Genomic DNA, 26,383 nt, shown 5'->3' on the forward strand with positions numbered 1-26,383 from the left:
CTGTGGGATTTGGGTACTCTTCTGAGCTTTTGAAGTGTTCCCCCATCTCTCGCTCTGGGAACACCCTCTAATCCCACACACTGAAGCACCCCACTGCTCAGCATAGCTTCTGTGCAATAAGCTTCATGGGACACCCAGAGATGGAAGCGGTTTGACTGTCTGCAGGACAGACCAATTCCAGATTACATTCTGACCTCCTAAGAAGTACAATTTTGTTTCTTTTCTCCTTTTTCTTTTAAATAAGTTTCCACTACTAGCCAGAGATTCCAGGTGATGCTTTTTACAGTCTGGAATTAAGGTGAAGTGGAAGGAAACCTGACAGAACAAACAGCTAAGCAGTCACTGTATTAAAATGCCAACCTCACAGGAATGACCTCTTAGTTTGCAAAGGAGTGCTGAACACTGACAGTTCACTGAGCTCTATGGGTAGCCAGCAAGGACAACAGCAGTTTAGGTTACTGGGAGGCGGCTCGGGCACACCGAGAACGCAGGTGCCTATGTCTTCTGCTCAAAGAGATCGTGGTACTCCTGCTCCTCCAGTTCTCTGTTGTACTTCTCTATCTCCCTGTTGGCTTCCTCCAAGTAATCATTCATGAATTGGTCCATCACTGATTTTAGAAAGTTAAGGACAGATATTTGTGCAAGTAGCATTGATTAGAAAAGAGCAGGTAGGTGTGAGGGGTGACCCGGTCCAGGGATGTGTATGGGAAGCAGAAATTCCACCTATGATCTTCCAGGACAGCTGCAGTCAGACCTACACACAACTGCTCTGTAACACTGGAGGATAGAGGAGATGCATGACAAACATTTCCCAGCATGTTTGCAGATGTTGGCAGCACTTTTGGTTAAGTCTGAAATTAGTCTGCCCCAAGGTGAAGCCATCCCAAAGCGGTCAAGCAGTGCCTGCATCTTTTACTGGCAAACACCAAGATGGTGTGGGAGTGACTGCCCAGCAGCTTCTGAAGCCAAGTGTCCTGCCAGCACAGCTGGAGGTGCAGCCACTGTCAAACATCTGGCAGAGACACAAACCCCTGGCAGACACCAGAGCCCAGGCCTTGCCAGAGATCCACTGAAGATCAGCTCAGAACCCCACGGTCATTGCTGGGCACCTTAGGACCCTACTTTTGTTGTGGACTTCCTGCAGTTAATTAAATGCCCACAGTACACACTGGGCTGGGCTATAAACAGAGCCCCACTGGAGAGCTACTGTGAGCTGCTTTCCCCAGTGGATGCAGGCTCTGCAGTCTTTAGGTAATCTCCCTGCTCACTTGTCTGGAGCAGGCTCAAAGTAAAGTTTTAGTTGCTCAAGCGAGTTTCAAAAGCCATGATTGAAAATGCGGCTCCACACCTGAGTCTGAGCACCCTGCTCATCCAGAAGGGCTTTTCTCACATGGGAGTAACCATTTCACATCAGCTTTGCTGCAAAATACGTGGCAGAAAAAAAGAAGGACATTGTAGTAAAAGCTAGAGCAGGTCTGATTGTTTTCACTCGAGTGTGTGCACGCACACAATCGGACTCATTTGCAAGTTTTATCAGCCCTGACCAGGCACTAAGCAATATCACAGCACTATTTGGTTTGAAACATATTTTGCTGACAAGCTGTGGGCCATAAATTATTCTCCATGTGAGCTCATGTAGAGCTTTGGGTTTGTTTTGTTGGTTTCATTCTTTTTAGATCCTATCTCTGAGGTAGTGTTTTAACAGTCAGCTTTCAATGGCAAGTAGCCATGCCTAGGTTTAAGGAACTTGACTTTTCACTTCATACTGCCACCTGCAAACCAAACTGGCCCTTCACCATATCATCTGCTCAGGTGATCTGCAGGGCCTGTTGCCTGCCCTCCCCATTTGAAGGATACATGGGTGGTAATCCATCTTGTCACCAAAGAAATTGACAAATTGAGTCCCGTTGTAGAAGTAACCGGCTGGGAGGGGATCCAAGTGGCGTTTCACCTGCATTCAAAAGAAACACAACAAGCCACACATTCACCATCTAAGACTCAAAATTGCTTAGAGACAGCTCTAACAAACTGAAACCGAAGTACAGAATGGTTTGGGTGGCAAGGGACCTTCAAAGTTCACCCAGTCCAACCCCCTGCAGCCAGCAGGGACATCTGCAACTACAGCAGGTTGCTCAGAACAATAACCTGACCCGGCATGGTTCCAGGGATTAGGTATCTGCCACTTTTCTAGGTAACCTGGGCCAGGCTCTCACACCATCCTTAGCACAAAAAATAGTAAAAACATTTTGTGAAAAACAGATAAAAGAAACTCTGGAAATGAACACCCAGGAAGGACACCCTGGCTATAAAGGAGCACTCTGCAGAGACACTGTAATGAATGATGTCCATCGCGACTAGGGGAGCTAGGTACAGCAACTGTGATCACAGCCAGGCCAGACTCTCAGCACCCCAGCTCCACAGAAGCACTTACACCCCAATGGTAGTTGGTATGGGCAGGATCAGGCATTTGGGCTTTGAAGGTGCAACCAACAGCCTGCACAGCAGAGGGAGAAAAGAGGAGGCAAGAGCACTATAGTAATAGAAGGTGTATGCTTCTCCAACAGCTCTTCAGAGCTAATCCTAAGAGAACACCAAGGTTTAGATCTCAAAAATCCTTCCTGGAAAGCCTCAGTTGTGCCTCAAGTACATTGGAAGATGGTTAAGTGCCATAATAATCTCGTGCTCAGCACCCTTGTTATGGCAGGTGAACGGCTACAAAAAAGCTCTTGTTATGTGCTCCTACTTACATGGATGGTTCTTATTTCCTGAAGGGTTAGCATTCCTCTGGTCTTCAGGGCTTTCCTCTGGGGTTTCTGTATGAAGAGTTAGATCCCAATTATAGATATACTGAGAGATTAAGGGGTACGATGGCTGAGTTACTTTAAAAACAAACAAGCAAACAACAAAAATCCAGAAACAACCCCCCCTAACAAACAGCAAAGACACAAAAATCCCCATCACCAACGTCCACAAAAAATGACCTCAAACCACAAAACAGAACAACTGTTTCTTGAAAGCAGGGATAAAAGCAGTGAAATCCATGACCACATTATCATGTTCATGCTCAGCACAGAAGTGCTCCTTCTACAAGCACAGATTCAAAACCCAGAATCAGTTACACTGAGACACTCAAACTGTTCTGAAAACAGAAGTAAAAATGAAGTGATTTTACATAAAGCACCAGCAGAAATGACAGGTTCTGAGAGTACCTCAAAACACAATTTAAATATAGCTGTATTGCAAAACCCAAACCTGGCAGAGGAGCAGAAAACAATCTAGCTTGGAATCTGAAAGCAACTGATGTTTAATTCCTTTCGTGTACCATGCAGGAACTCTCAGAAATATATGCCACCCTGAATTAGCCACGGCTGCTGAGGCTGTTCAAACACTGAGCTGAAACTGCCCATGGAGGAAACACCTCACACGTGACAGCATGTCACTTCTAAGTGTTCATGAAATTACAACAGTGTTCCATGGAGTGCTCTCTTACGTGGCAAACCTTTTGTCTCCATGCATTACTTATGTAACACCTACAGAGCATGAGACATTGCCACAGAAGAGGATCCCTCCCTGCAGGAACACAACCTGCCAGAAAGGCTGCAGGGGAGGCTTTCCCTTCCTATAGAGCACTTTTGAGGTACTATGCAAATCCAAAGCTATAAGCAAGTAACCACGAGGATTTCTAACTAACAAGTGTTCCAAAATGTAGGGACTAGAGCAAAAGTAGCTGAGGGAACTGGGGCTCTCCACCTTGGAGAAAAGGAGGCTGAGATAACAACTTCCAGCTCTCCACTACTCTCTGAGAGACGCTTGAAGCCAGGTGGAGATCAGTCTTTTCTCCCACAGACTAAGTGAACGGACAAGAGGAAATGGCCTCATATTGCATCAGGGGAGGTTTATGTTGGATATGAGGAACAATTTCTTGCCTGAAAGGATTACCAAGCCCTGGACTAGGCAGGCCAGGGTGGCATTGGATTCCTCATGCCGGGAGGGGTTTCAAAGCTATGTGGATGTGGTGCTGAGGGACATGATTTAGTAGTGGCCTGGCAGTTAACAGTCGGACTTGATGATATTGAAGGTCTTTCCAACCAAAATGATTCTGTGATTCTAAAATGGGCATCACAGAAGGGCACAGTTGGAACTATAAGCTCAGGTTCCAACTAGAGTGCTAAAATATACAACCTGTATGGTTGAACAGTTTTGGTCCAAGCATGTTTCTGAATCAAGCCTCAAAGCTCACTTCCTACAAGCTTGATGTGCACAAGGCAGCTTCATGGCTTCTTATAATGTGCACAACTGCTCCCTTCCCCAGGTGTTATGGCACAGGTACACCAGCCTCGCAGAAGCACATCAAGTCTTTCATAGCCACACACTTGAGAAATGAAGCAAGCCCAAGTGACAGAGCTGTCTGCTCTGCTGCAGTGGATTGCTTCCAAGCAGGTTTAATTTAGCGAAGCAAAAGATGTTTGCAGCTTTATGACGTTCAGATACCTCACCAAGATTTATTTCACACTACAGTTAGGCTTTCGGCAATCATGTCCCAGCTAAATAATGTTTTGTTTACTCTGGACATTGTCCATTCACTCAAGCACTCAAGAGCAGCTCAGCCCATGAATAAGCTGCAGCAGGCATTAAAACAATACACCAATTACCATCCACCTTTGCACACTCCCAGCCCTCTCCGATACGCACTGACACACTGGAATGCTAATGCCTGGGCAGGAGAGAGAGGAGAGCACATCCTGAAACAAATGTTTCACTAAGGCACACCAATTCCTCCTTTTGTTGTTAAGAAATGCCAAGTGGATCTCACCAAACAGAAGTAAACATGCCCACAAACCTGTTTCGCTGTCTCTCTGAGCCAGTCTTTGATATCCTCTTCCTTAAGAGAGCAGCCAATGAACACAAGGAAACACTCCTGCTGGCTGCTGCAATCTCTGCTATCGCTTCTTGAATCAGGGGGAGTTGGCCCCTCCTGAACAGGCACAAGGCTTAGGGAATTCGATGATGTGTTGTGACAGACTTCAATCACTTTATCAGAATCTAACGAGGCAAAGAGGGAAGAAAGAAATGTCTTGATAATTGTGAACTAATTTAGCATCAGCACATCGGTGGAGACAGAATAAAGGAAGTTAAAAAGCTGTCACACACCTCCACGCACAGAGCAGTCACAGGACAAACACACAGCTACTGAAGGAGGTCTGAGCAGGGTGGGTTGGTCTCTTCTCCCAAACCCTGAGTGATAGGACAAGAGTGCAGGGGAGGTTTAAAGTGGGACATTAGGAAAAATTCTTCACCACAAGGGTGGGGAAATTAGGAAAAATTTCTTCTGCTCAAGCTGTGCCAGGGGAGGTTTAAATTGGACATTAGGAAAAAATTCTTCTGCACAAGGAATGTCAAGCCCTGGCACAGGCTACCCAGGGCAGTGGTGGAGTCCTCATCTCTGGAGAGATTGGAAAGTCATGGAGACATGGTGCTGAGGGCCATGGTTTAGTGGTGCCCTGGCAGTGGTGGGTTAGGGGCTGGACTGGATGATCTCAAAGGCCTTTCCCAACCAAAACTAACCTGTGATTCTAGAAGCAGCAAAGTGTCCTTACCTGAAAACTTCACTTTGCCCATGATGTGATAGATGTTTCCAGAAAAAGGACTTGGCTTGAGCAATGACTTAATTGCTGTATGAAACAGAAGACAAACAGATTATCTCACTTATTTTTCTCCTCCTTGGTGTAGCTTGTTGTAAAACCTACACTACAGGTCTCTAATCCACATCCTAGAGCTTAGGGGAAAGCAGTGCCGTGTCCCCAGGAGCCCCACTACGGAACTTTTCTAGATGTTCTCATTTCTTTGCTATGGGGTAGGTGGGAACTAACATGTGCTTGGCATAATGAAGGCTTACAGCGTGTGTGGAAAGTATAGTGGTGCTCCTTACCACTGTTGTGCTAGGGAAAGAAGGAAAGGCAGGATTATAGATCTACTCCAGCAGCTCAGCGCAGAGCTGAGCTCATTTTCCAGTAACGACAAAGGTTTACTTGGCATAAACAAATAGAAGCTCATGATCACGTACAAACTGCTAAATAAAATTAAACACAAAATAAAAAGCAAACAGATGAAGCTAAGTGTTTCAGTTTCTAGAAACCAAAAAACAAACTCAATTTCCATCTGAACAAAACTGTGGATCAGACACTGAGGAAGGTAATTGAATGTACTTTAAGGAAGGAAAGCTGGATTTCAGTTAGCGGTTCACTCCAGCAGTACTTAAACAACTGTATTATGTCAGTGCCTGCCTGCCCCTCTGTCCCTCAGTACCTCGAGCTTGGATTTCCATCAAGTCAGTCAAAGGCCATTTGTACCTTTACATTTGGTCACAAATCGTGTTTTTTCTAGCGGACGATTAAACCAGACACAGATCTGAACCATAGGAGGGAAGACAGAGCCAGCTCCGTATTTGCCTTCATACCTTCAGACAAAAACACACAAACACACCTTCAACACACAGGAACCACAACTGCTGCTGCTTTTCATCTAGCAAACTTCTTACAAGGAACATCTCTTGTGTCAGCACAGTCAAGTCTTGCTCACAGGAAGAATACTAAGCTCTCTCAGGCACCCATGAACACATGATACTGGCAGTGTCAGGTTCTTAAGAGCACCCAGGACTCCTTTGGATGCTACCATGTTTTCCCTTCCATACTCTCAAGCAGAACAGCACAGTTCTCCAAAGGTTTTTAATACTTTTGTTTCCTGCTTCCTCTCTCTGCCTTGTGTCCTGCAATCCACAAGCAGCTCTGGTATCCCCAACTCTGTGCCAGCTGACTTTAGGAGCCTTATTTGCATTCAACATAGAGCAAGAACTCTGAATAAAAAGCTATCTATCCATCCAGGACTGGCAGGGTATGGTAAATAAATCGTGCTTCCACCACTATAAACCCAAGAGCAGAACAGGCAGCCAAGAGTTCTAAGGGCTGACAGGTTTGCATTTTCTGCCAAATAGGTGCAGCATAGATAATTGCAACAAGATGTGTAAAGACCCCTGAATGGTGAAAATACCCTCAGTCTGAGCTGCAGAGCATGGTACCACGCACTGCTGTGCCCTCTGCCTCTGCCAAGACTGCCAATAAGGTTGGCGGGTTCCATGAGTAACTGTTCTGCTAATAGCTGGGCTGACATAGCAAGTTCATTCCAGCAAGGCTGAAGAGCTGTCAGAGTGAAATTACTCCAGTCATTATTGACCTCACTCAGCCCAATCCTTCTCAGCTTATTCCCAGAGGGTTCTTTTCTATTCTTCTGAAAAGCAGCAGTAATCCTGCCATGATTTAAATGGTGCCCAGAAAGGGTCCTTCTCCCTCTGACAGGACACCAGTCGTGTCTCTGCTGACAACACTCATCGGCTGGCCTCTAGAAATGATTTACAAAGTTGCTGCCTGTTCCAAATGAGTAGTCGTGAGAAAGATATAAATTAAGTTAGCAGGACTTTTTAATCCTCAAGTTAATGAGATGAAATAGTTTTAATATTTCTCAGTGGAGATACTTGCCAGCCAGGGTACATTAAATAGCGAGCTCTCATCATCCCTGGGCTTGAGAAGCTGCTTTCTGAAAGAATTAGTTCAATATCCTCGTTCCTGGAAAAGAGAGATGAAGATCTTTGACAAGTGTAACAAAAGGGCCACTATATGTCTGCTATTTACATACAACAGAATGTGTCATAGTAAAATCAGAGTGTCTTGCCCTTACTATGACAGTAGCAGCATCAGAAACCACACTCTGCTAACAAGGCCATTCAGTGCCTATATTTACACGACCGTAAACGCAAAGGGAAGATGCTTCCTGCATGAGAAGCCATTATAGATCCACATCTCCTTTGTGTAAGTTACCAGAGTAAAACAAGAGGATAAAAGCTCAAGTGCAGGTGCCCTGCAGAGGCTGGGAAGTGCTGGGGGTTACCTGGTCACAACTCCGCTCTCTGCCAAGATGAAGGACACGGCAGGGTTCGCCGCGCGGATAAGGCTCTGCAGCTGCACCAGCAGTGGATGTCTCTGCTCTGTAGCATGGCTTGTGAACACCACATTGCTCACCAGTCCTGTGGCAGGAATCACAGAATGTTAGGCCTCGGAAGTGACCTCCAGGTGTTGCACCAGAATGAATTCAGCCCAATGACTCAGATTGCTGTGCCCAGCCTGCAGGACTTCCCAGGCAGCCAGTGCTGTCCAGGCCTCGGAGCAATGCTGTTTCTTTGTTCAAGCTCAGACACTTTCCTGTACCTACAAGCTGAGTGCAAGGCAGAAGAATAACTCCTGAATATCCATGAACAACTCAAGCAGGATGCATTTCTCCTGCCCTCAGCTCATCCCTGTTTGAAGCAAAAAAGGTAACCAAGCTCACATCAGGATCTGCTGCCTACAGTTACTCCTCATCAGCTGCTGAAGTCCACCAAGCCTTGCAGAGGCTTCTTTAGACAGAAATTTCTCTGCCAATTGTTTCTGGGGTATTCCATCATGCCACATGCTCCCAGTTACTGTTACTTGTATCACTGAGCAGCCAGAACTTCAGTAACAGCCCAACCGAACTTCTGTCATTAATACCTCCACATTTTTAAATCTTCACATCAGCTTTCACTGCAGTTGCAGAACACTTAAGTGTTCTTCAGCACACCACTGCTCTTGAGAGAGACAGGGCAAGGGAGGGGGGAGAACAGGAGTCACGCTGAGGAGATCCAATCACACGTGAGCTTGACATTATTATGCAGAGCGTGCAATTAAGATGAGAAGGATGAATAAGCTATCAGCAAGCAGCACGTTGTTAAGTGTCTTATGTACAGTGGGGTTTTTTTAATATCCCCAGCTTGATCTTAATTTAAAAGTCAAGTTTAATTACAAACATCGTTGTACTTCGTGTGAGGCTGGCAGAGAACAATGAAAAGGCTGTAGAACAGAAATGCTACATCACAGCTCGAAGCACTGTGCCTTGCAGAGAACAGGTAATTGTCATCAAGGACTAAACTGGCAAAGCTTTAAACCAAGAGAAAGATCCAAGGGATAAAACCAGTCAGCAAATAAGAACCCCCTGCACCCCTTCTGCTGCTCATCACCCCTCCTATTTCTCCATCAATCTCCACTTCATTTCTGTTTGTCTAAGGGGAGCAGCTTTTGGGAACTCTCAGTCAGTCTTGCTTCTAGACTCCCACGCAACCTTGGGAGCAATGGAAATCTGCTCAGAGCCTGGGGAACCTACAAACTTCAGCTCTGCCCACACCTCTGCAGAAATCCTGTATCCCACAACAACTGGCCTTGGATTAGCAGGCATTGAAACAGGCTGCCCAGGGAGGTGGTGGAGTCACTGTTGCTGGGGCTGTTCAAGAAATGTGTGGACATGGCTTAGCAGCCAGTGGTGCTAGGCTGAAGGTCAGACTGGATGATGTCACAGGTCTTTTCCAACCCAAACAGTTCTGTGTGGTTCTGACACAAAACTGGCCAAGAGGTAGTGCAAACCCAGAAAAAAAGCAGTCTGCTGAGAAGGGAAAGGTGGCTGCAAAGCCTTAGGAACAAAGAACAGAGCTTTTCTGTTGGAACTGTCGCTGTCATCTCTGTTTCTACTGCATCTTGAAGACCACCCAGTTTTGTTTAACTCCTTATTTATGCACTCATCTAAAGACAAAAAATTACCATCTTTGCAGCCTGGGGAATGGCATGTTCAATAGAAGGAGCAGAGGAACAGGAGGGATCAATTAAAAATCCATATGCTCCACAGAAGCACTGGATCCTCTTGGCTCCCACAAGTACAATGGGCACGTTGAACAATGGCTATGTCTTCATCACCAGAACAACGTCACAACACAGAACCCCAGCACTGCAAGAGCTGCAAGGGACCTCTTGGAGATCATCCAGTCTAACTCCCCTGCTAAAGCAGGGCACCCACAACAGCTTGTTCAGGATCACAATGCCCAGGTGGGGCTGGAAACTCTGCAGAGCAGGAGACTCCACTACCTCTCTAGGCAGCCTGCTCCAGGGCTCCAGCACCCTTACATCAAAGTAGTTCCTCCTTATACAGAGGATGGCAATCACTACAGAGAAAGCCACTCAAGCCTGCACATTGCATTAAGAGGAGGACATGAGAAACAACACAGGCAGCTCGGGTTTCCCTTTCTAGAGCAGAATTAAGGAGAGCTCTGCTCCCTTGTTCCTCCCCACCAGAGGCATTCTGCCCATTTTGCTGCTAGATTAACACAGCACAAGTTACAATGGCTGAAGGTAAGCTGTTTAACTCATGCCCTTAGGAACCATCCTCCAGATGAGGCCAAGCACAGTGCATCATGCTTCATATTCTCACACCTTCTCCAGGCACCCATGGTGTTGAACAACGTGGGCACAGAGAGGTTGCCTGCGGTGCACAGATGGTTCTGAGTTCCAAGAGTTTACTGCGATCCTTTGACTGTCTCCACTGCCAGTGCATTTGTTTGGCCATATGGCTCACTTCAGAGGCAGGAGAAGTGACACCTACCTTGTGAACACTGGTCCAAGAACTTGGGAAAAAGCAGCCTGAAAAAGACCAGAAGTTTGTATATCAGGAAGGGAGATTACTAAGTAAAGCATTTATACTTATTTGGACCCTCACAGATAAAGCCTCAGCATCCCATTCATTCCCACGTTTCCTTTCTTCAGTCCATGTCACTGGATCATGCCTATAGGTTGTGTTCTTCTCTCAAAATTCATTTTGGAGATGGTAATTCCCACCACACAAGCAATTCTGTACCCTAGCAAGTCAGAAAGGCTTCAATATTCCTTTAATTTCTAACTAACTGCAGCAGTTTTAAGCCTGCCCCACAGAACTGTGCCTTCCAAACACACTGGGGACCCTCCATGGCAAGGCTGTCCATAGTGTTTTCTCTACACCTTGTGCCAACTTCTGTCACTGTGACACACAATAAATGACTTTTAAAAAGCCCCAGAGGAAAGATAGTCCTTATCTGTTCCCCTTCAACTACCTCTCCTCTGCCCTGGTTTACAATTCAACAGCAGGCAGAGCTCCTTCCTGGGCTTATGGAAAAACTAGATCTGTACAGAGGCAAGCCTTGAGGCACAGGAAAGTTTTGATTTTCCTGACTGCAGAAGTTTCAAGTCCAACATTAAAATCACTCTTCTTGATCTGCACAGGGAAATCACTGAAGCTTCTCAACTGAAAGATTTGTCACTGGCAGTATGTGCTGTGTGGCAAGTTCTCATCAGAAGAAACTTCAAAGTGAGACACAAATAATCTGCAGCACAGGCTAAGCCTCTTCCTTCAATTGCTGCTGCACTTCAGGAGTCAAACAATGTTAGTCCGAGCACGGCAGGCTCCTGCTGCTAAAAATACTGCTCAATGCCACAACCAGAAAACACCTTACTAAGTTTGAAATACACCCAGGGGCTGCTCCTAGCAGGGAGAAGCTGTTGGGAAGAGCTCTTGCTCTTCTATGATTCTAAGGGCTGCAGTGCAGAAAGGCTTCGGCTGAAGCTCACTCCTGGGCACACCAAGGGCACTGCCACTTCTTGTGTGTCAGATGGCATCTGAGGGGAGAAGTCAGCAGCACAGGTGACCCTAAACTGACCAAGAGCAGATTGCAACCCATGGACATCACCTTCAGGAGAAAGCTGAGGGATCACCAAGGTCAAGCCTCTTCAATGGGCAGTGTCTAAGGAAGATTCTGTCCTCCTGCCTTTGATCCCAATCCATGTGTGCCTGAATCCAGTTTCAGAATCCAGCTCCTGAATCCATTTTTCCCCATCTGGGACTTTACCAGTACCTGCCCCCAGCATCAGTGGTAACAATGATGACATCTTTGCCATCCCACCCATCTCTGTCCCTTGTTCCCTCTAGGAAGGCAGCAAGTTTCATGAAGAGCCTCAGGCACTCATCTGGTGGCTGGCCAAGCCTTGACCCTTTCCAGCCTTTAAGTTGAGCTGCTCAGTTTGATCTCCAATAGCAGCAATGCTAAGAACTCTGGAAACTGCAACTGCTTTAACTTACTTTCATCAAGTCAGGGGCAACGCTTGAAGCATTCTGGTTTTACAGCCATGTCTACAAAGGCAGCTTCACACTGGCTGGCACAGGGGGCACAGACCTGTGCTGTGAACAACCACCACACAACACTATTTTCAAATGCCAGTAACTTGGCTTTGCTGCTGCTTCCTCCCCACCCTGCCTCTGCAGTAACCCAGGATATCAGATTTTAATACTTGCACAGCTTTAGCTTCCGTGCTTTGTCATTCCCTTCAACTGAACTTAGGACTGCTTCCCATACATTCCAGATTTTAAATCTGAAAAGTCTTCCTTTAATACCCCCAAGTGGTGACACAATCAAGAACCCAAACTGAAATGTCTCCATTTTCAGGTACATTCACAAAAAGACTGTAGGAAAATGACTCTCAAAGCAGCTGACTGTCCGGGACGTACCCAGCCCTTAGCGCTTAGCCAGCGTCCGTACTGCAGCTGCACGCTCAGGACAGCCTTTGCTTATTGTTCCCCAGGCTAAGCATTTATTAATGCTATGAAACTTTCCAGACCCCATACAAACCAGGTGCCACCATCACTCTGAACACACCAAAGGGCACCCAAGATGGATTACCTAGCAGTCTGATGAGCTTTCAGACAGCTCAATGGCATCTAACCATCATACATTCACAGAATGGTTTAGGTTGGAAGAGACCTTAAAGATCACCTAGCTGCAATCCCCTTGCCATGGGCAGGGACATGTCCCACTAGCCCAGGTTGCTCAAGGCTTCATCCAACTCAGCCTTGAACACCTCCAGGTAGGAGGCATCTTCAACCTCCCTGGGCAGTCAGTTCCAGTGTCTCACCACTCTCACTGTACAAAAAATCTTCCTAATCTCCAGTCTAAATCTCCCCTCTTGCAGCCTCAATCCACTCCCTCTCATCCTGTCTCCAAGTCCCTGTGAAAGACCCTTTCCAGCACTCCTCTAGCCCCTTCCAGTGCTGGAAGGCAGCTTTTAGAGCATTCTCTTCTCCATGCTGAACACCCTCAGCTCCTTCAGCCTGTCCCCACAGCACAGGTTATCATATTATACATCCCTAATTACTATGAAAGTGATCGCAAACTTAGGTATCTCTATTCAAACTACTAAACAGATCTTAAAAGTATACCTATGTTCCATATAGCAACTCAGTGGCTCTACACAAGTATTAACTGCTCCAATGATGAAAGAAGACTTCACATCTGGGTCAGGATGAGTTTGCAGAGCCTGTACAACATCAATCACATCAGTGTAACTGTAAGGAAACAAAAAGAAATACGATTCAGGAGAACCAGAATGACACATTCCAGCACACAGTAAGAAAGCAATTGCTTGCAAGAAGGGGAGACTGCCAAAAAGCCTACTGAAATAGGCATGAAGCAGTTCAAAACTTGGCAAATCCAGACAAATTCAGCTGACTGCAACTAACATTAGAAATAAATGGACAGCTAGAGAGAAAAGCAGTATAAACTGAAAATTCCAGCCTTCAGGAAGCACAAAAAGCCTAACAAAACCCAAGCATGTTGTGCCTACTGGAAGCATACTAAGCTCTAAGTATGACTCAAGTGAGAAAAAAGTCATTAAAAAGCAACACTTCTCAATTCTCAGCATTCCAATTTCAGGGAGCTTCTGCAACTGGCATGTCCATTTTTATCAGCAGTCCAACAGCTTCTGCATGACAGCAGTTTGTGTGAATCTGAGGTTCACATAAACACAAACCCAAAGAGAAACCACACACAGCTACTCCAGTAAATTAAATGTAATTTAGCAAAAATCTAAGATGCATCTGGAAAGGGTGAGAAACCAAAACTCTAAAATCCATCTCCTAAGCAGGGAAGATGAACCAGTCTGTCCTTCCATTTGATTGGAGGAAGACTTTAGACACCAGAGTGTCAGTGGAGCATCAAGCCATAAAACTAAAGTGTCGCAGGGAAGCTGAGTTTAGTGCACAGGTAAACCAATTTTCAGGCACAGCAACTCACTACAGCACCAGAATGTGAAGAGAAAGTCTCAAAACGTCCTGGAAATAGGAAGGGAACAGAAAATACCTTATTCCCTGACACAGTTGAGATGGTTTCACTTACCCTTGCAAGACCACCAAGAGACGTTTCTTCTTCTTAGCATAAGGGGATGGACGGAGGGTGTGGCTCTGCTGAGCCTCCAGGACACTGGAGAGGTAACGCTGGAAGTGGGTTGCACTGAAACATTCAGGACTGTCCATGGTTTGCCTGTAAACTAGCCACCTGCAGGACAGGAAACACAGGAAGGAGTCAGTGTTCCGTGACATCGTAGTTCTGCTGTTTCCACTTCCTGAACAGAAAGACCAACAGCAGCTTGACAAGCCCCAAGACTCCAGGTCACTCACACTACAGGGCAGAGAGGAGCTGAACTGGATTCCATCACCCCCTGCATGGGCATGTTCTGTGCACTGCTGCCAAAAGGTTGTGGGGGGGTTTTGTTAACAGCACCGTGTTCTACAGCTCCTCCAAAGCCCCACATGGTGTGAGGGATTCTGATCTTTGGTAGGCAGGCAGGAAACAAAAACTGGATGAATCCAGTGCAAAACAGTCTGGGCATGAGGAGATTTCACTGCAGAAGTTAAAAGTAACAATGGCATTTGCAGGAAAACGTGAACTGGGTTATTTCAGAGCAGTGGAAAGTCAGCTCATAGGCTTAGCCTAAAACCCAGAAGCACAAACCTGCTCTGCACCAACGTCAAAACACTGATAATATTGCTAACATCATCACATCGAGTTCAAAGCAACACACACAGAGTCCAGAACATTCTCTGCATACTAATATGAAATGCAGAGTGTTTGGCTGTAAGGTGTAAAAGGCTAAGAACTTTCTTCTTCTCCTTTTCCAGAAGCTGAATCAACATCTAGAAAGGAAAATCCTAGAGCAGCTTTATCTTCTTGCCGTACAACAGATGTCCTGAATGTATCTGCTGCTGTTGTGGAACAGAAAGCAGGTCAGATCCCAAGCAATGCTGAAGCAAGGACTGATAGGGAAGCCTTCTCTCCAGGAGGAATGAACTTCAGACTCACCACCACAAGTCACAAATGGGAAGCTCTTCTAAAGTTTGTTGTTTGCAGTACTAGGAGCAGCCCCAGGCACACATCATACAACAATACCTGTAGCATTCTTAGCATGGAACAGCAACAAAGGAATCCCCTCTAAAACATCTCAGCATCTAAAAGCTAAGGGCAAATCTCCTAGGCACAAGAGTTAGCTGAGGCAGTCGAAGCCAAAGCCTGCAGTGCGCTGGTTAAGGTGCCTCATAACACTGAATCCCTTCTCACAGCGCAGCTGCTTACAAGCCACAAACTGGGATATAAAAGTGAATTAAGTGCAACACTAAGAGCTTCATTCCCTTCCTGCTGTTTCACTCCTCACCATCCTTTGGTGATTAGTGTGACCATTGGGTTTGACTCTTAGAGCTGAGCTGTACCAACCTTCCGTGCTCCTTGTTAAAAGTGACGAGAAAAGCGCAGAGGTCGCTGCTGCGGCATCCTGGCAGCCCAGTTATGATGGTGACAACCACCTGAAACACAAGCAGCAGGTAAGCAGGGGGGCAGCTTGAGGACTAGAAATGAGCTACGACAATTGCACAGACAGAAGGCTGCTGTCTTGATAAAATCTAGCCCCAAAGTTCAGAGACACCAGCCACAGTAACAGCCAGAGTGTGGAACTGCTGTGCTTATGTGATTGCTCAGCTCAGCACCATCCAACACAGCACCTTTGCTCTTGGCTTCCACACCTGAAATACTGCAAAGGATAAAGAATAAACACGGCAAACAGCACTAGGAAACCACTGACATCAACATCTAGTTGGCAGTGTAAGTATGAACGCAAGAGACATGCCAGAGGCTGCGTTTCCTATGTTGGGAAGGGCTCATTCACATGCAAAGAACAGCATTGGAGCAAAGCGCTCCCAACAGTGTTGGTCTAGAGCAGTCCTGTCAGACACCAAGAGCAGCTTTGGGTTTCTGGTACTGCAACAAGCATGCAATACACAAAACTTATTCAAGCCAAGCTGCACTTTGAGTGGTACTAGTCAGAAGCTGCAAATAAGCTTTAACATGTTGGCACGAAGCACTTCTGTCTTCACTGTTTGCACTTCTTGTGCTATTTTGGACAAGGATGACAGCAAAGAAGCACTGCAAAGCAGTCAGAGCACCTCTCCCAAATGTGTATCTGGACATTTCTACAAGTATACCTATGACTAAAACGATTCTCTGTGCTGAACCTGACTTCAGGAATTCTGTCACCCTGGTAACCAGTCATCCCAGCTCATCATGGGCTGCTCACAGACAAATTACCTCTTACAGTTCCTAACTATGTGATCTTTGAAGACAGCCATCTGCAGACTATTTCTATCCTCTTTGTGTTCCCCAGGGTTCAGTACCGGATCCAGTCTCATTCAACATCTTTACCAACAACCTGGGTGAAGAACAGAGGCTACCCTGCAAACCTGAGTGGTGATACAAAACTAGGACTGGCTGATACAGCAGGAGGAGAAATCTCACAGAGGTCAGCAAAGGCAAGGTCCTGCACGTGGGGAGGAATAACTTCCTCTGTCAGTACAGGGGAAAGGGTGACCTGCTGGAAAGCAGCTCTGCAGAGAAGGACCTGGAAGTGCTGGTGGACAAGTTCACCATGAGCCATCAGTGTGCTCTTGTGACCAAGAAGGCCAATGGGATACTGGGGAGCATTACCAGAAGTGTGACCAGCAGGTCAAGGGAGGTTCTCCTCCACCTCTACTCTGCCCTACAGAGGCCACATATAAAGGACTCAGTCCAGTTCCAAGCCCCCAGTTCAAGAGAGACAGGGAACTACTGGAGAGAGTCCAGCAGAGACTACAAAGCTGTTGAGAGGCCTGGAGCAGCTCTGTGAGGAGCAGAGGCTGAGAGTCCTGGGGCTGCTGAGCCTGGAGAACAGCAGCCCCAGAGGGGATCTGAGCAATGCTCAGGAAGAGCTAAAGGACAGAGTCAAGAGAATGGAGCCAGATTCTTTTCAGTGGTGCCCAGTGACAGGACAAGGGGAAACAGGCACAAACTGAACATGAGGAAGAACTTTCCTGTGAGGGTGCTGGAGCTCTGGAGCAGGCTGCCCAGAGAGGTTGTGGAGTCTCCTTCTCTGAAGGGATCCCAACCCCACTTGGCCATTGTGATCCTGGGGCAAGCTGCTGTAGGTGCCCTGTTTCAGCAGAAGGTTGGACTGGATCATCTCCAGAGGTCCCTTCCAACCCCACCACACTGGGACTCTGGGACTTTTGTTTGTTTGTTGTTTTTTTAATACACACAGTAAGTTACTCCAACATTAAAATCAGGTTTAAAAACATCCATAAAGGAATATTAATTTATACTTAATATAATCGTTGGTATGGTCTCTGAGCCAGATCTCAGGAAATAAGTCTGCTACCATGCTGCAAAATCCAAAGAGAGCTGCTCAGTTCCTGCTGCTTTACATTTTTTGCTTACAGCAGATATCAAATGCTAGAACGTTCCAGGGAAATATTTTCTTTGCAATTGCTATTTAAAGCACTCCTTAAGTCTGACAATTGTTATCACCCCTATGGAGAACTGAGTGTTCTACAGATAATATCAGTAAATGTTAAATATCATGTGCTACCTCCATGCTATTTAAAGGACTCTTATGTTCCAGAGAACAATTCAGTTAAATTATTCAGCAATTCACAAAAACAAGCTCCTGCTTTAGGGCTAATTCTCTCTGGACATCAGAGAAAACTGCTCACTTGAAGTTCTATACCTCATTTTCTGCCTTTATTCTATCAAGCTGGAGGGCCATTAGCACTTCCAAAGGAGTGTTGAAATGAAAACAAAAAGAAATTGTAAGTAATGTAAGCAGGAAAAGAAGGTAGAACAATTTATTGCAAGAAAGAGACCGGTGGCACCAGAGGATGCAGAGAGCATGGCCAAAGAGGCTCAGCACATCATCTGCAACAGAACTCATGACAGAACATTTGCCCAATATTCTACACCAGGGATAAGAAGTACTGCTGGGCTGCTTCCTTACCTTCTCACTTTCTGCCTTGCTGTCAGGAATGATGTCTGACTCTTGCAGTAAAATAGGAAGATGTGCTCTCATTACTGGCTCGTGACTGACACTGCTGACTGTAAAATGCTGAACAAACCTTCAAAAAATGAATTATTTCCTTACAATTAAGATGAAAAAATTTCATTATGGTAAATAGTTGGGAAAGGACTAAAATGAGATTAAGAGGTCAAACAGAGGTTTACTAGAGAGTAAATAATTCACCTCAGAATAAAAATCTTCAGTGTGAAGATAAGAGTCATTAAACAGCAAAATTTAGTACATATCCCAGAATAGTTTTGGGTTATTGCTGGCCAAACTGACCCCCTGAAGACAAAAATGATTTCTCACCTCTCTAGCTCTGGAAGGGCAGCAGACATTCTCAGCTCCCTGTATCTCTCCCCAGCAGGAGAAGACACGGCAATGAATAGCTTCTGAACACTGGAATGGCTGAAGCAAGGAAAATCATGAGCTGGTTAGTCAAAGCAGGAGCACAGAAATCCATCCTCTGTAAATCAGATGGCTACAGATTACCTAGCACCAACCCCTGGAGTGTTGCAGTACAAATCAGTGATTCCTTTCTGAGTCATTACCAAGACCCTCAAGGGGTGAGGGCATCACCTGAGTGTGTGGCACAGTGAGTGTGCAATTGCTCTGTAGTCAGTTGCATCCACTTACAGTCTCTTTTGTTCCACAGACAGGAATTCTTCCTGGACATCCCTTAAAGATAATCCTGAGTTAATCTGGCTTTGCCATGAAGAATAAACCTGAAACAAACCAGACCGATGCGTAAGTGTCATTCTTTTGAAAAGCTGATGTCAGTTTGCTTAGGAATTTGTTTTGCCCACCCGAAGGCACACATGCATGCTAACTAGCAGTTAAACAGCTCACACCACTTGTGCTGGTTTGAGGCTAACGGGAATATTTTACTGAGAGAAATTAAATTCATAGCTGTAAGAAGGAAAGAACCACAACAGTACCCTATATTGCTCACTCTTCTGCTGAGAAACACAACTAGTCAAAACATAGCTAGGACACTTCTCAAACACTTCTCAGTCCACCTCTGTTCCTTCTCTCTGGCAGTCTGTGTGGCTCTATCTGCCATAATCTGACCTAATCTTTTTCCTCTACAACCTCCTTGTTGGTCTTTTTTGACCTCTCATCTCTCCAGATTTATCCCGGGAGATATACGGGGACTGATCTGGTTATTTCTGAGGGGAGGGAAAGAGGGAGAGGGAGGAGGTTTGGGTCGGGTGCTTCCTGGGCTGATTTCTGGGAGGAGTACTGTGTTTCTGTATTACTTGTACCTTGTATACAGCTGTAAACATTTGTGTATATATATGCTTGTAAATTGTGCTAAGCTCTAAGTATAGTTTCATTCCTTAACTTCCAGCCGGCTGAGTCTAGTCTGGGTGACTTCCTTGTGGGGGGCAGCAGGTAAATCCCAAACCACCACACCACTGCTGTGGCTTCAAGATTTGTGAGCTCCGTGCTGGGCTCATCAGTTCCAGAGAGATGGGGAACTACTGGAGAGAGCCCAGTAGAGGCTACAGAGATGCTGAGGGGCCTGGAGCAGCTCTGTGAGATGGAAAGGCTGAGAGCCCTGGGGCTGTTTAGCCTGGAGAAGAGCAGCCTCAGAGTGGAGCTGAGCAATGCTCAGCAAGAACTAAAAAGTGTGGGGTGACAGGACAGGATCAGAGTTTTGTCAGTGGTACCCAGGGACAGGGCAAGGGGCACAAATCAGAACCTGAACTTCTATGAGGAAAACCTTCTTTGCTGTGAGGGTGCTGGAGCCCTGGAGCAGGCTGCCCAGAGAGGTTGTGGAGTCTCCTTCTCTGGAGAGATTCCAAATCCTACCTGGGCACTGTGATCCTGGGGAAGCTGTTGTGGGTGCCCTGCTTAAAGAGGGGGATTGGAGGAGATGATCTCCCTTCTAACCTCCACTGTTCTATGACTCCTTGATTGAAAATATGGAAAAAGTTCCCTCAGCTCAGATATTGTAAGCTTCTCTTTGGCTGAGCTGGAACTGCTTTAAGAAGCAACTCTTCTGCAGTGTTCTAGTTTTCCCTCCAGATTCATAGCTGGGGAAAAAAATCCCATGAAAGATTACCCCCAAGTAAGAGTACCATTCACAGCTATCTTATAGGCATAGCATGTTTCAGTGAATAAAAATGCTTCATCTTTATAATTCTAGTGCTGTACAGCAAGAAAGGAGCTCAGATCAGTCTCCTTTAAGCAGCACTGGAATTTTCATGAGGTAAGATTGCAGCAATCACTTCTAGAAATTGAAGAGAAACTGTTCCTCCACCAAAGTAAAAGAGTTGCCTTCATTTCTCTAGGCAACAGCCGTTTGGCTGGCATCCTATTGCTCAAGCCAAGCCACATTCATCTGACTGGCACTGTGAACCTAGAAATCAGTCAGATGAATCACAGAGTCCTTTCAGAGCTCGGTATTTCCCTTCTTTTAACAAGCAAAGGCAGCAGCCATTGTCATTGCTCACAATAATTTGCTGCAAGACAAAACTGGGGGAGGAAAGACTGCTTTCCATTAACAAACTGGCATGGAAACACAATGGTCCTGAGGTACAAAACACCAAAACAAAGGCAACTTTTGATACTAGCAAAGACATCATCACTGGAGGAGGATCTGCGCAATCAAACAAACAACCACTCAGATACATCTGCTTGAGACTAGGGAAAAAGCCTACACGGGATGGAAAGGACTGGTGAAGGGGTGCAAAGAAGGACTGGTCCAGAGAAAGCTGTGTTCTTTACAAGGCAGAGGGCTAGAGACAGAGAAAAAACATAGGTCAGGCTGAGCCTGAGCTCCACAGAAAAAAAATCAGTGCTTTTTCTCTTGCTTAATGAATGTTAGAAAGCAGAACTGTGGTGGCATTAGAGAAAGTTGGAAAAAGCAAAGAAATCCATGTGCTTCAAAGCTAGTTTTCCTCCCATACCAGTTAAAGTGAGGATGTGAACACAGCCTCATGCCTAAACGCAACCTGCAGACCAGATCCCAGTTCCGTGCACTCCAAATCTCACAGCTCTCCGAGTTGGATGGAATTTAGCACACTGAGCTCTGGAGGATTAGGTAATGGCATTCCCTTCTCAAGAAGGCTGGAAGTAATTAAAGCACAGGTCCCTGAAGACAGGGATCATGCCATGTGATTGCAGAGGGCACAGTCAGAGTCTACACTGCAGTGAGTCTGCAGGATTGTAGAATGATGACTTCTCGTGACTCCAGGAGCATAAGGACTCGGAGGAAATCAATTAACACCTGCAGTAAAGGCTAACAAAACACAACCCTATGCTTCCACAGGACTCTCAGTCAGGCACACACCACCTTAGGAGTAGTTTTCATGGATGAGATAACACCTCCAGGACAAAAGACACATTTATCTACTTGAACTTGAGCAAAGGAAACAGTGTGGGGCCAGATGAGAGATTTTTCAACTGCAGAAACTGAAACTCTACATAAAACTACTTGCAAAAAGATAGCTCAAAGGAAGATTGGAATAAATAGTAACAAGGGAAAAAGAAGCAGTAGAAGGCTAGGGACAGTCAACAGCAGAGTCGCTTTGGGAAAGCCCTGTGACACCCTCTGCAATGAATCTAGCACTGGCTGAAGGGAATTGACACTCTTTTGAGTAACTAAGTTGAAGACAGTCTACACAACATTGAGACGCTCCCCAGGAAAACCAGATCTAACTGTAATTGCAGAAGAAAGAGAAATAAAAGGAGGAGAAAGTAAGGATGACAGCAAGAATGAGCACTGAAACATTGCTAGAATTGGCTGGAATCACAGAGCCACATCATTGTTTAGGCTGGAAAATACCTTTAAGATCAAGTCCAACATCAACCCAACACTGCCAAGTCGACCACTAAACCATGTCCCAGCATGACAGCTGCATAGCTTTTAAATGCTTTCAAGAATGGACTTTCTGTGAAAAGATTTTTTTTCCTAGCATCCAACCTAAATCTGGAGTATTAGTGGGCAGTAACAGAGAAAGCAGCTGAAGGAGTTCCTCACAATTAGAGCAGTATCTATTGAATGAAGGCAAACCAAAGGCAGGGTACCTCTGAACAAGGAGCAAACACCTTCATCTCAGCCACTACCCACAGTTTGGCTATCTACAGTCAAAATAGAAATCAAAAGAAAGGTCTTACATAAGCATTCAAAAGGATTTGGGTTTGCTGTATTAGGCCAAATGAGCCAAAAAGGATAGGTCTACAATTTCTGTATACTTCAAGGATGGTAGAGCTTAAGAGATACAAAAGTAGACCTAATGAAATAGGCTGAAAATTCAAACCCAAACGAAATATTTCCAACCATTCACATAGTGGAACAGCAGGAGGAAACTAAATATTTCAGATAAAAGGAGGAGAACGAGCATGGTAACATTAATGCTACCAGTGGGGATTATTCACAGAGCTAGGTGGTCTTTTCCAGCCCAGCCTCCTGGTCACATACTTAAAGCCTTGAGCAGTCCCAAAATCTCCAGGCTCATTTCCTCAAAAGTGCCATTGTTCTCAAGTGTTGTTTATGCAAAGCCTCTGTATTACAATGCATGAAGTCAATCTAAGAGAATAATGCACTGCCATGTGGGAGATGTAAGGATGTTAACAAAACTTCCCAAAGGAACCCCATCCAAATGTGTCTAACCACAAAAGGGCACAATAGAACCTCTGCCACCACACACAATTGCTGTAGCCAGTGAGACACCAGAGCTGCTTCTCCAGTGCAGCTACTAGAAAACAAGCTGGCAGAGCACTCCCTGGCTTCAGCAGGCCAAGTGAAGGCACGTGGAGAGCATAAGCTTAACCAGCACCACAGCCATTAGAAATGCAGATACAAGTCACAAGTTTCTCACGCTTGCAAGTTCCCAACATCAGGAGCAATAATGCTCCTGGGAAGGTTTACATGGCCAGGCAGGGCAGTCCACTCCACAACAGTCTCTACACAAGGCAGATGCCACAGGTAGTATGGAGAACTGGAGATGCTGGCTGGGAAAGCATCTAGATGTCTCCTGACTGCCCTCCCTGCTCAAAGTTGGACTGCTGCTGCCAGTACAGAGATCAGCTGAACCACGACTTTGTCCAGCCAAGTTTTCAAGCTCTTCAAGAGCAAACAGCTTCAAGTTGCTGCACGGGAGGTTTAGGGTGGGCATTAGGAACAATTCTTCCCCAGAAGGACTGTCAAGCTTTTGCAGAGGCTGCCAAGGGCAGTGGTGGAATCCGCAGCCCTGAAGGAACTTAAAAGCCACTTGCATGTGGCACTGAGGGGCACGGTTTGGTGGTGGACTTGGTAGTGCTGGGGTAAGACTTGGAGCTGATGACCTTAAAAAGCTTTTGCAATCTAAACAATTCTAACCTGCTTCAAGCACAGCAGCAACCTCCTGCTATCACTGTCTGAGGCCTTCAGAGCTGCAAACTACTATTAATGTCCCTTGTTATCTGCCACACGCTATCTACAGTCCTTCCTACTGCAACATCCTAGCAGATAATCATCACAACAGCCACCTCTCTCAATTCTCTCCATGAATCCCATCAGAGATGCTTTTCAACCTGCTTCCAAACTTGCTGCCCCCTCAGTATGAGCTGCCCTTTCTTTCCAAGTGAGATAGGAAAAGGTTTCACTTGTGGAGATAGATACAAGAAGGAACCTTAACCTTGCCTCTGTTTGCTTCTTAGGTGGCAAGCTTCAGAGACTTAACCTACACCACAAACAAACCCCTTTATCTTTCCAAATTTAGTTAAGACACACATCAACAAATTCACCCCAGCCTCTCATCTGAAACACAAAGCATAACTCTGTGTTCCCTCCCCAGCCTAATTAATCTCTTTTGTTTTCACTTTACCTGTGAATAAAAAGCTTTATAAATCTTTGTTTTGGGGAAAAGTGCAATCATCAAAAAGTTGTCTCGGGTATGGAACTCAATCGGGAGGTGAGGAAGCAAGGAACTTTTGAAGTCTAGGAAGAGAGCAGCAACAATACTGGTTGAATCCTAGAAGAGGAAGAAACAGGACAAATTTTAACTAAGTGAAGACAAAAAAAAAAGGCTTCATACATTGAATGGCAGAGAACATAACTGCGTAACTGCTGCAGGCACAGCCAGGCACATACAAAGACCTGAACATTCCTTTGCTTGCATAACTTCGATATGGAGCAGAAGGATCAACTACAGCCTTCTGGAGAATAGCTCAGATTCTACTTTGCAGCTCTTTAGACACACCACAAGCTTCCAAGCAGGCATCTGAGATTGTTCTAAGCACCTAAACTTCATCTTGTCTTGAAAAGCTTGCACTTCAGTATCTACTCTTGTCTTTCCACCAGCTGTCAGCCCTGCAGCCCCTTCCTCTGCTAATGGTTCACAACAAAGGCACCTTCATCTAGAGCCACACATCTCTGACATAGACAGGGCAGGGAACTGCTTGAAAGACTCCAGTGAAGAGCCACAAAAATGATGAAGGGAGTGGAACATCTTCCCTACGAGGAGAGTCTGGGAGAGCTGGAGCTCTGTAGTCTGGAGAAGACTGAGAGGTGCCCTCATTCATGTTGATAAACATGTAAAGGGTGAATACCAAGAGGAGGGAGCCAGGCTCTGCTTGGTGATGCCCAGTGACAGGACAAGGGGCTGCTACTAGGCTACAACAGTGCTGCCTTATGACATGGGAGATCAATATTTGACTCTAAAGTTGGAATGGTTTCTGCGTAGACCTTTCATGGTCAGTTTTGTGAGTAACTTCACTCCATGCCTCAAGGACTTCAATGAGCTCAGGTGGCAGGTAGGTGCACAGCTTCTCAGAACAGAGAAGGATGCAGCATGTGTTGGTAGTCAGAAGTGCAGATATTTTCCAGTTGAGAAGAGAGGCATCTAGCTGGCATGGTGACAGAGCTAAGAAACTGCACTCAGCATCACTTGGAGTTGTTGTATCTTTAATTCAATGCTAGCATTCACTCATCCTCTCTTTCCCATCAATGCTGCTGTTGCAATGGCTTTCAGAGAAGGCACATCAACAATTGCCCTGCTTCTCCTGTCACTTCTCAATGCTCTAAGCCCTCCACCCTTGCATTATGTCAAGTCAGTCAAACAATAAAAAGCTCTCTGTCAAGGTTTAGCTTAACACAAAACTCTGGCATAAGTTCAAGATTTGCAGCCAACTCCCATAAATAGCTGGCTTTATGAAAGTGAGTGTCTTGAATCAAACAATAGATGGAAGGTCAGCACTAAAATAGCTTCTTAAACTACCAAGGAGCAATCCATATGATGCACAAGAAAAGGCACCTAAGGTAGGATTCTCTTCACTGATGTGTTTTCAGCTCAGTCCAATCACACACATACTGTATTTTACTGGTTTCCTGCATTTGGTGATGAAATCACAGCAACACAATGGAGGGCACTCAGCAAATCTGTGATGTTGTACCTGATGAGAACAAACTCAAGGAAACTGCTGTGGGTGACCCTGCTGTAGCAGAAAGCTTGGATTAAATGATCTCCAGAGGTCCCTTCCCACTCCTGTCACGGCTCTGTGAACATGCCCTTTCCATCTCACTCCTCATCTTGGAAACAGGAACAAGTCACTCCCCTCACCCTGCCACTTCCAAAAGGCTCCGCCAGAGCAGACAGACTCCACTTGCACTCACTGGTGCACTGCCATCAACATTTGACTCCCAGTTAAACCTCCTTTGCCTGGCAGGCAGCATTTCACCCTCCAGTGCACCACAAGACTTCTCTACATTCATCACTTCCAGCTGCTAGATGCTTTATGACTGGCATGTTCGGCACATTCTTCTACTACACAGCAGTTTTGCACACCACGAGGAGCACACTGACAACCCAGCAGTTCAGTTGATCAGCAATCAGTTTAACCCCCACCAGAAGCAAAGAGGTTTGCATCAGCTCTTAAAGCTCTATCAACACACTTGTAAAACTACACCTGCCATCAGAGCTTCACCCTATCACCCAGCAGAAGTATGGCTACAAAGGGCTGCTCCTGCCAGCGGGAGCCAAGGCAGTACTCACCCCATCATAGAGAGCAACGGCGCTCAGGTGGCTCTTTGGAATGGAAATGCTGCCGTGGTGGGGATCAGAGAAGAGGAGGCCATCCGAGAAGAAGTACAACTTGCCTGCAATTTCAGAGGAAAAGAAGTGTGTTAGGTACAGATCAACACCGCAGGATCAGGTGGGGAGCATCTCTTTCTGAGGGTGAAAGCTGTGTTCCTGCAGAGCTTTGGTTTATTTCACATGAAGATCTAAGAGAGCCTCTAGAGAGCATTCACAGCACAACCACTCAGTCCTCACAGGCCCTCACAATCAAGG

General features: G+C 45.8%; 1 protein-coding gene across 2 annotated transcripts in view; it reads right to left on the reverse strand.

Annotated features, from left to right (window-relative positions):
* Positions 1-326: 326 nt before the first annotated feature.
* DNAAF9 (dynein axonemal assembly factor 9) overlaps positions 327-26,383 on the reverse strand; it is a 71,465-nt gene continuing 45,408 nt past the window's right edge. Inside the window, exons 21-37 of one of the 2 annotated variants that reach the window (XM_064151181.1) lie at positions 26,087-26,190; positions 23,921-24,067; positions 18,741-18,829; positions 18,414-18,512; positions 18,045-18,162; positions 15,461-15,549; positions 14,090-14,248; positions 13,135-13,260; positions 10,495-10,532; positions 7,942-8,077; positions 7,533-7,619; positions 6,351-6,457; positions 5,598-5,672; positions 4,841-5,043; positions 2,748-2,813; positions 1,858-1,951; positions 327-608 (exon numbers count right to left, since the gene is read on the reverse strand). In XM_064151181.1, coding sequence (XP_064007251.1) covers positions 496-608; positions 1,858-1,951; positions 2,748-2,813; positions 4,841-5,043; positions 5,598-5,672; positions 6,351-6,457; positions 7,533-7,619; positions 7,942-8,077; positions 10,495-10,532; positions 13,135-13,260; positions 14,090-14,248; positions 15,461-15,549; positions 18,045-18,162; positions 18,414-18,512; positions 18,741-18,829; positions 23,921-24,067; positions 26,087-26,190 — 1,850 coding nt within the window. In that variant the 3' untranslated portion in view covers positions 327-495. Of the gene's footprint in view, positions 609-1,857; positions 1,952-2,747; positions 2,814-4,840; positions 5,044-5,597; positions 5,673-6,306; positions 6,458-7,532; positions 7,620-7,941; positions 8,078-10,494; positions 10,533-13,134; positions 13,261-14,089; positions 14,249-15,460; positions 15,550-18,044; positions 18,163-18,413; positions 18,513-18,740; positions 18,830-23,920; positions 24,068-26,086; positions 26,191-26,383 lie in introns of those variants that run through there. The other variant, XM_064151182.1, reaches the window with a different exon arrangement.

Source organism: Pogoniulus pusillus, chromosome 11 (genome assembly GCF_015220805.1).
Source record: "Pogoniulus pusillus isolate bPogPus1 chromosome 11, bPogPus1.pri, whole genome shotgun sequence".
Lineage (NCBI taxonomy): Eukaryota > Metazoa > Chordata > Aves > Piciformes > Lybiidae > Pogoniulus > Pogoniulus pusillus.